The sequence below is a fragment of the Monodelphis domestica genome, chromosome 2 (genome assembly GCF_027887165.1).
Source record: "Monodelphis domestica isolate mMonDom1 chromosome 2, mMonDom1.pri, whole genome shotgun sequence".
Taxonomy (NCBI): Eukaryota; Metazoa; Chordata; class Mammalia; order Didelphimorphia; family Didelphidae; genus Monodelphis; species Monodelphis domestica.
In genome coordinates, this window is record NC_077228.1 from 145387896 (window position 1) to 145403081 (window position 15186).

General features: G+C 36.2%; 1 protein-coding gene and 1 long non-coding RNA gene across 7 annotated transcripts in view; one reads left to right on the forward strand and one right to left on the reverse strand.

Moving 5' to 3' along the window:
* LOC103100908 (uncharacterized) overlaps positions 1-15186 on the forward strand; it is a 42961-nt gene that overhangs the window by 13270 nt on the left and 14505 nt on the right. The window lies entirely within an intron of this gene.
* The window catches only part of WDR64 (WD repeat domain 64), a 229641-nt gene continuing 218043 nt past the window's right edge, over positions 3589-15186 (reverse strand). For 5 of the 6 annotated variants that reach the window (XM_016430227.2, XM_007481553.3, XM_056816073.1 and 2 more), the window contains 4 exons: positions 12765-12938; positions 11380-11393; positions 5351-5464; positions 3589-3769 (listed from right to left, as the gene is read on the reverse strand). In XM_016430227.2, coding sequence (XP_016285713.1) covers positions 12858-12938 — 81 coding nt within the window. In that variant the 3' untranslated portion in view covers positions 3589-3769; positions 5351-5464; positions 11380-11393; positions 12765-12857. The remainder of the gene's footprint in view (positions 3770-5350; positions 5465-11379; positions 11394-12764; positions 12939-15186) is intronic. The other variant, XM_007481554.3, reaches the window with a different exon arrangement.

The window sequence follows — 15186 nt, forward strand, 5'->3', positions numbered from 1 at the left end:
TCTTATTCAAGTTCTTTTAGTTGGCAGTTTCTTTCAGGGCAAAGTGTCCTGATTCACTGAGCATTTTTAGGCTCCTACCTTTTCTCTAGATCTCAAGAGATTTTTTTTTTTCCTGACAGGTTTCCTCAAATAGAAAAAAGCAATATCTTTAACAATCTTGAGTTTTAACTAATCACCTTTCCTCTGCCCTAAATTGATTCTTGCACAGAAGATATTTGAGTGACACTGTTCTTCACATCAGTAAAGGAATGGGATGAATGGAGTGAAGTATACCTCCTGATTTCCAGTCCAATTGATGAGATTAGAAAGGTAAGGGGCAGTTAAGGGAAAGAAGGAGTTAGGGTTTTAAATGAAGTACAAAAAAAGTTTTCACACTTTGTTATTCCTTTATCAGTTGTGAAGAATTTCTAAAGTCAAACTTGATTGAATTAGAAGGTGATTAGCCATCTGGTTGAAGAGTCAATATTCTAGACTTACTGAAATCCTTTTGGTTCCTGCTTCTGTCATCTGATATTTTAGCGAGATTTATGCCATCTTCAAATTTGATAAGTATACCATTTAGGCCTTTATACAGTTATAAAAATGTAAGCTTGGGTTTAGGAACAGATCCTTGGGGTTCTCCACCAGAAATTTCTTCCCAAATTGACATTGAACTTGTAAAAACTACTCTTTGGATCCAGACAGCAATTCATACCATCTAGGCTTGGAAGAATTCCCACCCACCCCCAAAAATCATAGCATTAGGTAAAGTTTCTTTTAGTAGGGTATCCAAAGGTCCAACTGGTGAAGGAAAGATAATGTTATCAGTTGTCCAGATAGCATGTGGTCTTGTGTGTGTTTTCCTGATACAAAAGTGCTAGAGGAAATGCTGAAAAAGCATATTTGCAAACTGGGACTAATGAAAATCTGTAATTTCCCAAAGTATGAAATTTGAACTATGTTTTCATTTGGCTTGTGTTAGTTGCTTTGCTCATTTGGAGGACAAAATCATAGCATGGGAAAAAGTCTTTGGGGAAAACCTTAGAAAGTGGCCTCATGGAGTAGATAGTGTGAACACAATGGGCTGACTACCCAAGTAAAAGTGAACCTCACTGTTCCATCCTGGAAAGGATAGGTCTGGATTGAGTGTGTGTCTAAATTGACATGACTGTTGGCAGGTGTGGGAAGTTATAGGGTTATATAAAGATTTCAAATTCAGTCAGTATACTGAGTCTGCATTGTCTAGTATAGACCTACCTCCTTGATCTGGAGATGAACCAGGAACCTAAAGACTTCAGATCCAAAGCACATTCTTAGCTTGTGAGTGGTGTGTCAGTGGGGAGGGATAGAAGATGCATAGAGAAAAATACACTTCCATAGGTGAAATGCCTAATAGCATTTGTTCCTTCACTGGGCAAGACATTTAGAATAAAATGCAATAAGACAATCCAGAGCTTGCTTTTATCTGCTTCTCATTTTGTCTCTCTAGGCTTGAAAATACATAACACAAACCTTTACTAGTCCCTGATATTCCTTATTAATCAACTATTCTCTTCTGAATTGCTCAAACTGTAAAACTTGATAAAGTTTACATTCTTCACTATGTATACATTGACCAAGAATAAGTGACTATTCATGCACTCATGATGGTAAGCATTTATCTGTAGTATTATTACTTTAGTCATCCACCCTTTGTTCTCTTCCATAGCAATTTTCTTTTTCCAAATATCAAATCCCTTTATAACATGAATGATTAAATCAGAAGAGCAGAAAAACAATATTTCCAGGTAGCAAACAGTAATGCAGAAAGCTGAATCTACTGCCTAAAGAGCACATCTGAGTGGTTGTACAATAAATAAATTATGTATATGTATGAGCAGTATATAAATGAATCAAATTTAATATAACAGCATAAGGTAGTGCAAAGAAATTATGGGGTTTTAGCTTATTCCTTTCCATTCATATACTTTATGAAAATATTCATTAACTCCTCATAACAGTTTGATTTCTACTAGTTTAGGATCTTCATAAAAAGTCTAAGACACAAGCATGCTATTTCTAATATGCTCTGATTCACTGTTTGTGAATTCACCACTAGTGACAGTAATAGAGGTAGGAATAACTAATACAGATTTAATGGACATCATTAAATGGTTTATACATGTTAGTTCATTTCACTACTCAATCATTTGGCATTCAGCAATATTAAAAATGGAGAGAGTGCTTCTTTAAGAATTATCATTATGAATAAACACAAATCAAGGAAAATGTCTTGAATACATTTAAATAACCCCAAACTTTGCAAACTTTTCTCCAGTGCTTAGATTTCTAAAAAATTTTGTTTACTTTTTTATACTTTGTAGCCAGTCTTCCATCACCACTCTTGCTAGAAATGGTAGTTTGTCTCCCCAGAGAATGACTATTTTTTCTTTCTTCAGAGTTCTAGGAATAACTCTAAGGAATTGGGAGTTTTCTAGTACTGTCATTCACTACCACTCATCTAATACTCTCACCATTTGTTATCAAGTCAGGCTTAGCTTTTAAAAAGGGAGATTTACTAAGACGCTATAACAAGGACAGCTGCTATAGAAATATCCTTCCAAAAGATATGTATAGAGTCTAGAGAATTATGGGCTCAAGCCAAGAGAATTCATATGATGAGATAAATCTGCAATAAAGGAAAACAGACACAAAAGTCTGAACATAATTTGTTTATTGGCAAGGCTAGTAGAGGTCAATGGTCTTGCAGGATCCAGAGACACACCATACAATTAGAGCAGCTTTTTATACAGTTTGGTGGTTATATAAGGTCCAGTGATACAAACTAAACTAAGACTATTAGTCCATAATTATGTAGTCTTGCTAATGGGGTCTCCAAAGTCCAGAGCAACAGGGAAGATACAGAATTAGTCAAAACATTCTTTGGAAAGCATCATGACGAATACCCTCACATAGACTTGTTAGGAAGGGTTCTTCCACAGCCCATAGTAACAGAGGAGCATAGACTTAGTCATTGTCCCTAAGAACATTCTTTGGGAAGTCCCTAGCTTACCACTCCCCACTCCAGGGGAACCTGGTCCTAGGAACACATTTTATGACTGTTTGAGTCATGCTTCATCCATCTTTCTTATCTGCCTCAAGTGGTTGCTTTGTTCACTTACTGAGATTCAAGAGGTCTATACTAAACTACTTTGAATCTAAGCCTTTACAACTTGATTCCAATGGTTTATTTGTTTATTTTGAATTCTTATCTTCCAACTTAGTATCAATACTGTATATTGGTCCTAAGGCAGAAGAACAGTAAGGGCTAGGCAATGGAGGTTAAGTGACTAGCCCAGGTCACACAGCTAGGAAGTGTCTGAGGTCAGATTTGAACCCAGGACCTCCTGTCTCTAGTCTTTGCTCTCAATCTACTGAGCCATAATAAAACTCAACTATTAATAATTAATGCCAACATTCAGTAATCAATTTCATAGGTAAAAGAATAAATTCATAGCTCCTCAATATTGGAAGTTCTTTTTTTTCCCTCCTAGAGTTCTCATGAAGTTCCCTGGTCATTACTTGTTTTGTTGTTGCTTGTTGATTACTTATTACTGGTTCAGTCTCCAATAAGATGTATTGTTTATTAAAAGTCCAATCTTTCCAGTAACAAGGGAGAATGTGATACTTCTGGCTTCTAATTTCTTTGCTCCCTCTGTGTGCAAAAAGTCCTCCTTCCCCAGGTACTTTCAAGCTTGAATCCCAGAGCAGTTACTGGAAAGTACTAGTTCAACCTAAGTAGGTGGACCATCTGCAAAAAAAAAAAAAAAAAAAAAAAAAAGAATGAGAGATGGAGTCTGTAAGCTATCTTGTCATATTGTGGATGGTGAGCCAGGTTAAGAAGACTGAATTCTCTTCCTTGGCTTCCCTTGCTTTCTCTCTTTACCTATGTTATCCCTTAATCCCAAATAATAGTATAGTAGAAAAAGCATTAGGCTTAATGAAAAGTCCTGCGTTTGAGTCTCACATCTACAACTTACTATCTAGGTACTCTCCAGCAAGTTACCTAATCTTTCTGGGCATTGTTTTCCTCCTCTGCAAAAACCAAATAGGTTAGCTTAGATGATTTCTTTGGTTTCTTCTGGCTCTAAATGCCATAATCATAATATTATTTATTTATCCTGCTCTACAACTGGGTTCCTTTCCATGCAGGGCCATTGTGGCACAGAATGGCAGGGGGAGACAAACCTATTTTTTCCCCCCTGGCATTTAAAGTTCACCAGAGCCCAGCTCCTACCCACCTATCTAGAGGGCAGCCTAATGCAGGAAAGAGTGTTGGACAGAGTCAGAGGATCTTGTGACACCCAGCAGATTACTTAGTTCCTCTATGCATCATTTTCTTTAATTGTAAAATGAAGGTATTGAACTATATGGTCTTTAAGGCCACTTCTTTTATTTTTAATCCTTATCTTCTGCCTTAGAATCAGAATCAAGTACCACTTCCCAGGCAGAAATATTTAAATGCCAGAAGACAGTGAATAGTTGGAGTATAGAGTTCAGTTACAGTATAGAATCAAGAGTTCATAGGGAGAAAAGTAAGCCAGAAATTATTTCTAGAGCCAGAGGACAAAGTCATTTTTTAAAACCTTTACCTTCTGTCTTAAAGTCAATACTGTGTATTAGTTCCAAGGCAGAAGAGCAGTTAAGGGCTAGGCAATGGGGATTAAGTGACTTGCCCAGGGTCACACAGCTAAGAAGTGTCTGAGGTCAGATTTGAACCTAGGACCTCCCATCTCTAGGCCTGGCTTTCAATCCACTGAGCCAACCAGCTGCCCCCTCACAAAGTAATTTTGAAGGGAAGTTTGTTAATAATGGAACAGAGGGACAGGAGGGTACAGCACATTGACCACAATGGGAGAGGAGGGCAGCACCAAAGAGAATTAGTGAGGGGTAAGACAGGTATGTGGTACTGAGAGAGCTGGGATTGGTAAAAGGGAAATAGAATTTATATATTTACCCAACAGAATAATTGGAAGGGTAAATTTTCTACTCAGAATATCATTAAGAATTTCAGTTATCTCGCATAATTAATTCTTGCTGGTCAAGGGGAGGTTTCATAGGAAAGAAAATAAATGGCTCATAAGAAATGGTTGAACAGAGAATCTTGAAGACAGTGTTATCTATTTAACTTCTGCTTATGAACCTCCATTTTCGCTAGTCTGCTAGAATTAATCATGATATCATCTCAATAAAAAAAAGACATATACTTAAATGGCCAAGTATATGTCAAGAAATACAAACAAGCATCAAATGTTCATGTCATCTGTTTTTCAAATGACAATTTTTCAAATATTAGGAAATGGAAATTGTGAGTGCTCTTGACTCCACTTACCGTGTTACTTTTATCAGCTTGGCACTTTAAGCTACTAAAACGGGAAAAATGAGCCTATGAATCTTCTTTTTCTGCTTAATTCTCCATGCTTGATTCTCCATGTGTCACAGCAACCTAGAAGATGGTGAAAGAGTGTTAGTGACTTGCCCAGCAATTGAATCCAGGAGCTTCAGAATATGAAGAGCACTATGTCTTAAACACCAGATCTAGGAATCACTGACATCTGAGAATGGGAACTCTAGACAGAAGGGTATCGCTAGCCATTTCTTCCCAACATTCTTCCTTAGTGTATTCCCTTTTATTCCCTAAAGTCAACAAAATAGAACAAAGCCACATTCCCTCTGTAACCTTTGAAGATATTAGGATTTTGAAGATATATTTGTCTCTTCTACCTCATTACAATTAAATATACATTCATCAGGGCAGCTCCATGGTGCAGTGGATAGAGAGCCAGGCTTGGAGTTCAAATCTGACATCAGACACTAGCTTTGTGATTAAGTGCAGATCATTTAACCCTGTTTGCTTCAATTTCTTCTTCTGGGTTATTCTCTTCTAAACTCTACTGTCTGGCTTCTCACATCATCATTCAATACACAACTCTCCAAAGTTACCAACGTTCTCTATATTGCTGAATCTAATGGCCTTTTCTTACCCTTCATCTGTCTTTACTTCCCTGCCATCGTTGACACTGTTGATTACCTTTTCATTTTAGGTACTCTCTCCTCTCTAGTTTTCATGATACTGATTTTTCCTAGTTTTCCTTCTACTTATCAAAATATTCCATCTCCATTTTATTTTCTGGATTGTCATTTATGTCATACCGATTCCCTGTGGGCCTTCCCCAAAGCTCTGCACTAGGCCCTCTTTTCTCTGTGAACAATCTCAGTTGTTGGTCTCATCAACTGCCTTGGCTTCAATTGTTATTTATATGCAGATGATTCCCAAATCTATATTATCTAATCTCTTTCTTGAGCTCTATTTATGTGTCACCACCTTTCTTTTTGACATCTTAAATTGGTTTTAATAAACACATACCTGAGCATAGTATGATAATAAATAACATGAAGCTGGGGTAGAACAAAAGGGGCATTGTGGTTTAAAACTGGGAATCTAAAACACTGGATGTAAATATAGGCTTTTGCACTGGCTATCTGTATGACCTTAGGCAAGTCTCTAAACTTCTTTGTTCTACACTTTACTCATCTGTAAAATGATATATTAGGACTAGATAATGCCCAAGTCACTTTATAGCAACAAAGTTCTTGTGGGTTGAAGTATGTAGAAATAGTCCTCTCTCCTCCCCATCCAAAAAAATTTCATGATATCCTCATGAAAATAAGACTTTAGTAATTCACCTTTCCTTTTTCTCTTCTCCATTGGTTTTCTTACCCCCAATACTGGATTCTTCATTGTTACTCTGACTGTCATTAGCTATGCTAAATCCTGAAAACTCTGGCATGGGATAGCCAATGCTCCCCCATTGCCCATACCAATTTCTATCTTTCTTTCTATTGGATATATACTTGTACAATGCACTGGTAAGTGCTTTATTTAGGCAAATTTGCTGCTGTAATAGATTATTTGTTGTTTTGCATACAGGTTCTTATCATTGGGAAGATAAAACTTGATAAAAGCCATGTCTTTAAGTTCATTGCATCTTTATGATCAATTGTTGTCACTGGCAGTCAGAACAAGATTCATTGAAATAGGCTAAAATTTAATATCAACATATCTCAGTCAGACAACTAAGGTTAACTGTGTTTGAACGAATTGTGTTAATTTATTTTTTCTGAGATTGGTTCTGTCTGATTGTAGTACTAGAGACTAAAATTTATTCTTTGAATTTTGTGAGGAATGCACTTGCTTTTCCTTTATCCTAAAGGAAATGCTTGGTTTTCCCCCAGAGGTAGCTTCTGGATAATTGCCTGCCATATTACTATAAATCATAAAATTCAAAATTCATTGAGAAATGAAAAAGTAGTCTTGAAAACAAGCAAATAACTAAAGTCACTAACTTTACTGGTAAAATATAAAGTATTGGAGAGAATTTTATAAGCAAATGCAGACCACGACCATATCCAAAAGATCAGTAGCAGGTGACCCAAGGGACAATGGAAAGATGGTGAGCATGAGCAGATTGTAACTGATGACTAGAGTGAGCCAATGAAGAATCAAAAGTAATGAATAATTGAGGAACAGAAAAGTTCTGTGCAGGCACTCACAAAAAGACCAAGATGTGGTGGGTAGATCCTCTGTGAAATGTTTATGGGAGTGTATGAACAAGCATTACATAGAATGAGAAGTCATGGCTAGGTTGAAATACATAGCAATGGAGGATCTAATCTCATACTGATGAAAAAAGTAGGACAAAATTGATAGTTTCACTTTGTCTCAAAAGGAGATGACCAATGAAAATTTGTAGATGTCTGTCTGGAGTTTAGAAGAGGTTAGAATTGAATATAGAGCTTTGAGAGTTATTTCCATTGTTAATAGCTAAAGCTTCAGGGGTGAATTATATTACCAGCAGAGACAGTTCTGGAGAAAAGGAGGGCAACATCAGATACTTAGGAATTCCTTAATAAGTGTTATGAGAAGCCTACAAAGGAGGTATGGGAGTGATTAGGAATTTAGGAGGGGAATTCAGAATGTTTGATTTCTTTAAAACTAAAGGCGGATAGAGTATCCAGTAGAGGAGGGTTGGTCAATAATATCAAAAGTCTCAGAAAATTTAAAAGAGGATGAGGAAAGAAAAATACCATTTGATTTAGTTATTTATTAATTGGTTATTGTTGAATTTAGAGAAAGCAGTTTCAGTAGGATGGGGGAAGAAGTCAGATGTCCAGAAAGGGATTGAATAGAAAGTGGGCAGTGAAGAAATGAAGGTATCAAATATTAAGTCTTCTATTTTTTCCCTAAGATTTATTAATAAAGTTGAATTCAGGAAGCCTGAGCATGCTTGTAGACATATGGAAATATCCAGTCAAGAGGGAAAGATTGGGGGCAGCTGGGTAGCCCAGTGGATTGAGAGCCAGGCCTAGAGATGGGAGGTCCTAAGTTCAAATCTGGCCTCAGACACTTCCCTGCTCTGTGATCCTGGGCAAGTCACTTGACCCCTATTGCCTAGCCCATACCACTTTTCTGCCTTAGAACCAATAAGACAGAAGATAAGGGTTAAAAAAAAGGGGGGAAGATTGAAATTTGCCAGAGAGGGAGGATGACTCAGTAGTTCTAAAATAGGGAAGGAGAATATTAAGGCTATGCAAAAAAAAAAAAGAGTTAGATTTAGAGTGTAAGAGAGTATCTCTTCTCCCTACAAAGTGAGACTCTTGTTTGTTTGTCTGTTTCAAGAACTTAGATGATTTCTTCTTTTTGGGTTAGACTAAAACAAAGACACAGAATGACTGCACTTTTTACAAAACAGGAAGTACAAGCATCAACTCATCATTCTGTATTTCACATATATGCCTCTGCCTTACAAACTTTCAAGTTTATGAATAAGTGTGAGTCCTCAGATGGTGCATGGTAACATGGCACCCAACAGTGTTTAGTTTCAGTGCTAAGAACCTGAATTTGTGAACCAATGTCTAGATGTATCAAACAAAGATTTGGTGGTTATCCTTAGAAGCCATTGCAAGCCAAAATTTGGGGATTTTGTGGGGCTGAGAAGAAAATGACCCGAGTCTTTTGGGAATCCAGGGCATCATTGTGACTCAGGTTCCTTGGAAATCTACTTGAGCTCCAGGATTATATTTTTCCTTTCTATGTATCCTCAGTGTTTAGCAAAGTCCCTGGCAATAGTAGTCACTTTATGTTTACTGAATGACTGAGAAAGTTAGTGTGAGCAAGCCTGTGGATGTAACCTCTGTCTGTCCCATTTTTTTTTCATCTGAAAACAGTGTTAATGGTTAGTGAATCTGAGAACACCACCTGCCTTTTTGAGGAGTAATGATGTAATGAAATCGTTTTGGGCAACCAAAGAATATCGTGCATCTCAAGCATTTGGTACTTCAATGATAAGAGGCATTCAGTAGATATAACTTCAAGTAAAGGACTATAAATGATTCCAAAGCCAGTACTCTTTCTCCTATTCCATACTGCCTTTCCTTATGTATGGTTCAATAATATTCCATAAAGTGAAATTATTTTGCACTTAACAGAGGGAAATTAGTGTTTATTTCCATAGAATTAATCTTTATATCTATCTATCTATCTATAGGTAATTTCTTTAGAAAACTCAATTGGCATAAATGCAAATTAGCAAACTTTTAATTTCAATGTAACTTTTCATTTTATACTGTTGGGCTATTTACATAGGATTCTCTTCTTGAGATGGAACTGAAAGGAATTTGAAAATTATATTATTTTTATTTTTCTGCTTCTTATACAAATTGTGAATGGTAATTTACACCATAATGATGACTATTATGAGCACAGCACCAAATGTTCCTGGCACTGGAGCCTAAGTATCATCCATTAGAGAGGCAATAATGACATTTTCAGAAAAAAAAGGATAAAATAGGATACAGTCAAATTTTGGCCAGACACTGAGGACTGATTATTAAAATTGGACTGCATTATGAGACAGATGGAGTTTTAGAATTTTCTGGCCAAAAGGTAGAGCCTGTGTTTAATGACCAGGTTCAGAGCAGCTTCCTGTTGTCTCACCTCCTCTGATAAGCTTCATTTAAATAATTAAATACAATTAAATAAGTGTATATTAAATGCTCCATATGTGCATGTGGTAAATAAAAGGCAAGAAATGTAAGATGCCCCATTTTTATAGGGCAATTTATATTCTAGTTAAGCTACTAGAACATTTCTTCTCTGTGCTCTTGAACAGGTGTTCCCCACACCTAAAATTCATTCTTTCCTCACCTCCACATCTTAAAATCCTCAGTTTTCTTCAAGGCTCAACTCGAATACCAACTTTGGCATGAAACTTTTCCTGATCCTCCCATATGCAGGTTCCTTCCTTGCCAAAAATTCTTGCCTTGTTGAATACATACACACGCACTCACACACACACACACACACACACACACACACACATTTTTAAATATACTGTCTCCTCTGATAGAATATAAACTTCTTGAGGGCAAGGATTCCAATTTTATCTTGGTATCCCAGCACTTAGCAGATGGCATATGCTAGAAATGCTTGCTAATTAACACCCACACAAATTAAACAATTAAAAACAATTTTAAAATTATATGTTTAATGAAAAGTTACTAGTACAAGGAATACAGGAAATAGAGAAGAGATCAACATGTACTGACATAATTGAGGAAGGCTTTATAGAATCAGTGGAATTTATTAAGAGCTATCTGGAAGGAGAGGCCAGATTTACATAGTTGGGAGCTCGAAGTCAGTCATTACAGATTGGAGAGAACCACCTGAGCAGAACAGTGAAGTATGTTTGCAGGATAGTGAGAAACCTGACCTGATTTTCACGAGGGTGACCACTAGAGAGGAATGATTGGCCACAGCAAATCAGAAAGCCTTCCCTGAGTTGCTATACCAGGCAGGTGGCTGGTGGATCTATCTCAGGGCAGGTAGGAATTAAGAAAGTGGCGAAGGCAACTGGTTCTAAAAGCAGATATTGGCCACAATTTATGAAGGTACCCCTTTGATCAGTGGAATATCATGAATTCAGTTCAACTTACACTGAGGAAAGAGTCAATTTTTTTGTAAGGGAAAAAGCACTTGAATTTAAATATATTTGGAAAGCATTTTCCTCACAAAACCTCTAGAAGGTAAATAGTGGCAGAATTATCCTACAAAAATATACATAAATGTGATATACATACCTGTGATAGATAAAAAGAAAATCAGCTCTGGCATTTCAATGACCTGACTGGAGGTGCATTAGTCAGGTAGCTAGTAAACAACAAAGCTGAAATTCAGAAAACTGTTATAAACTCCCAAGTCCCAAGCTTTAAAAATGGGAGGTCATTGAATTTCTGAGGTGGAAGGGACCCCTCTGAACATGGACAAAACTTACTTGAAAAAGATTCCTCTCTACAACATACCTTTTCTCGAAGACCTGTAAGAAAATGGGGCATACAAAGATAAAGAAAACATTTGCTATGCTATGGGGCATCTTACAATTTAGCAGGGAAACCACAACCAGCACATAAATATATCAAATGCAAAGCTGAATGTGATAAAGCCATTTGAGGAGAGACTGAGTCAGTATGTGGCACAGGAGGTGCTTAATAAATGCTTGTTAATTTATTGTGTTCTCTTAAGCCTTGACAGCAAACTAATTTACTCATTTATAAGATGAGAACATTGGAGTTGACTATCTTTAAGGGTCTTTGGTTTAAAAGAAAATTAATTTTAGGTCCTGTGATTCTATTTCCAAACTGACAGATCTCTAAAGATTTCATAGAGGACATAGCAGTTTATTTAGATCTTAGAGAATGGGTAGGGGGTTTCAACAAATGGGAATTGGAAAAGGACTTGCATTTCAGTGATCAAGGGTGGTGGGAGCAAAGAAAGAGATATGGGAAAGGGCAAGGCAAGTCTGTAAAGTAATCTAGTATGGCAGTAGCATGAAGTAGGTGAAGAAGAATAAGGCTTGAAGGGTAGATTGGAACCAGATTACTATGGACCTTAAATATTAGATTTAAGAGTTTGGAGTTTAGTTGTTTTTGAAGGTGGGGCAGGGGTTAGGATATGATCAGAACCGACCTTTAGCAATTTAAAAAGCTTAATTTAAATACATCATGTACTTGAGAAGCAACTTGCCATAGCAGATAGTGAGACTTCCAGAAAGTCAGAAAGCTTACATTGGGTGTATGAATGAGGGCAAGTTACTTGCTCTCAGTGCTAGAGGCAGCTTTTTAAGACTTTGCAGAGCAGGCATCAGACTGCTTTGGTATAAGGAACAGGTCAATCACCTTTTCTCTGTTCTTTCCCCCCCTTCTCAATACCCCCCATGGGTTGTACTTAATTTTGCATTTTAAAACTAATTAATTATCTCCTGTGTACCAAGTACTGTGCAAAGTAATGGAGATTAAAGAAAAGGGAGAGCATTTTTTAGACCTTAAAACTATTAAGTTATTTTAGTTGTTTGTATATAGTAGGCCATCTTTTTAATGCACATAGTTTAAAATATATGTGTTAATCATTTTCACCTCATTTGTAAAACTAAATGATCTAAATTTAGAAACTAAATATATTTCTTTTGTCCAGCTTTACCAGTCCATTAATTTCCTTTTGTACAAATCTGTTTATAGTTCACTGCAAACCAATGAGGTTATTTAAAAAAGCTTCTATGTCATTAGGGTGTTGAGGGTGACTGATTTTTTTTGTTCAAGATTCTGAGCTTGAGATCACTAAGTGTCTCTTGAGAATCTTCTTTAGGTTAGTTTAAGATTGGGTGAAAACATCCAAAGGATTACTCACTTACCGTATTGAATTAAAGACAGATCGTGAAGATGTTCACCATATCTTAAGGTTATATTTAAAGACTGGGTAGCAGCAGCTTCTGATTTTTCTCCTCCTACTTCGGAATTACTGGGAAGAATGATGAAGTCAGATTAACCCCTGGAGTTAGACTTCTTCTTAGGCTTTTCCTTCGAGTCTGAAAAATAAGACACATTGGTTAGTATCTAAAACTGCAGAGGCAGATATTAGGAATGCTAGAAGCCATTTTTAACTTTGATATTTTCACAAATTAAAATCTCTCCTGGAAGAAAATAGACCTTTCTTTACTTATCTATGTAGAAAGCATTCTCTAAAGTGGAGATGAGATTTTTTTCTATCAAGAGTTATTGACTGACAGAAGAAAGAAAATCAACCATATCACAAGTAAAAAGAAACGTAGTTATTTAACTTTTAGTGTTTTCTTTTTTAAGAGAGGAAACCATGCAAAAAAGTTAAGATCCCTACTACATCTAAATTACCTATTACTTTGTATTATTTACTCAGACAGTCAACAATAGACCATAGTAAATTCACTGGGCTTGCTTCCATGATCAGATGGTCTTTCCCCTATCCAAATTATTGGCAGAGCTTCTTTGAATTACCTCATTAATTACCATCATGTTCTCATTAATTCCATGATTTTATTAAATAATGTTTTTGACTCAATGGGGTTTTTGCTGACTTAAAATTCTAACATTACCATTATAATTTATACGATAACATAAATATTTATGCTTTATCTCTGGTGGCATACATAGTTCAGAATCCTAGTCCAGAATTAATATTTCTTTTGTATAACTCAAGTTTTATTCAATGTTACCATGACTGAGGCATATTTTAGCATTATCTTTTCCTGTCATAGAATAGGAACAATGAATTAGAGAATTGGATAGGACCTTACATATTAATAAGAAATATAAAGTTGAAATAGAACTAAATGCTCATCTAATCCTCTCAACTCGTTGAAAAGAATGAGAGAGCAGAGAGGCCATGGACATATAATTAGTATGTTTGGAGACTAGAATTTAGGTTTTTTGACTCAGTTCAGAGTTGTTTTTTTCCCACTATGACATCCTGTCTTATTAAGGCCAGTTTATGTATAAACAGAGCAAGTGTCAAGACTTTAAGAGGCCAGGCCTCTAGGTGGCTACCAGGCCTGGAAATGGGAGGTCCTGTATTATAATTTGGCCTCAGATACTTTGAAGCTGGGTGATTCTGAGCAAGTCACTTAACCTCAATTGCCTGCCCCTTATCACTCAGAATTCTGCCTTGGAATAAATATTTAGTATCAATTCTAACACAGAAGGAAAAACCTTTAAGTTTGTGACTTAAAGTGATTTGTCCAAGGTCATATATCTAATTAAGTCATCCTTTGCTTAAAAAAATCTTATTCTTTTCATGTTTTCAGTTTGATGCCATGGGAAGATGGATTACAAAAATAATTATTGGTTTATATCTTATCTTCTCCTTCTAACAACTTTTGATCAAGGAGTGGGAGAAACCAAACTAGATGCAGGTTATCATTTGGTTAAGCCCCTCTAAACTGACTAATATTGGATACTAGTGAGATTGTGGAATTATTGGACTTAAGAACTAGGAGGAACTATGGCGATTATTTTGTCCAATCAGTCTTCCCCTGAATTCTGCTGTTAAGGAAATGGAGTCTTAGAGAGATGTGGTCATTTGCCATGAGACATATAAATTATAAGTACTCCATTTGCCACAGAAAACATCCTGGGACATGTAGCCAAGACAATAAGAATAGGAAAAAAAATAACCCTCCAAGAATTATCAGCTAGGGTTGCCTGGTCTTCTTTCTTTAAAAAAAAAAATTCCTTTTTCCAGTTACATGTAACATTTTCCAGTTACAACAATTTTTGACTTTTTAGAATTCAGGTTTTCTCCCTTCTTCTCCTCACCTCCTTCCCCAGGTAGTAAATAGTCTGATATGGGTTATATCTGTACTTTCATCTAATAAATATTTCCACATTGTCCTGAAAGAAAATACATATAATGCATACAAAAGAGATGAGGAAATATAATGGAAGATGACATGTTTTGATATGCATTCAGACTCTAACACTTCCTTCTTTGGCTGTGGATAGCATTTTTATCAGATCGCCTGGTTTTCTAAACAAGCAAGTGAACGATGAGGCAGAAAGTCATAGAAGACACATTTTTTTTACTGTATTAAGATAACTTTTTGTCTTCACTTTATCTCTGTCTGCATGGCTCCCAGTCTCTATCTCATTGCCTTAAACACACATTCAGTATTACAATCTAAGGTATAAATAGGTAGGATAGGATATTTCAAGTACAATATGTTCTAGTTGAACTGGAGAAAATAGAAAGGATTCCAAATAAAAATAAGTAGGCAGAACATTCTGAAAAGTAGTTTAATTCTA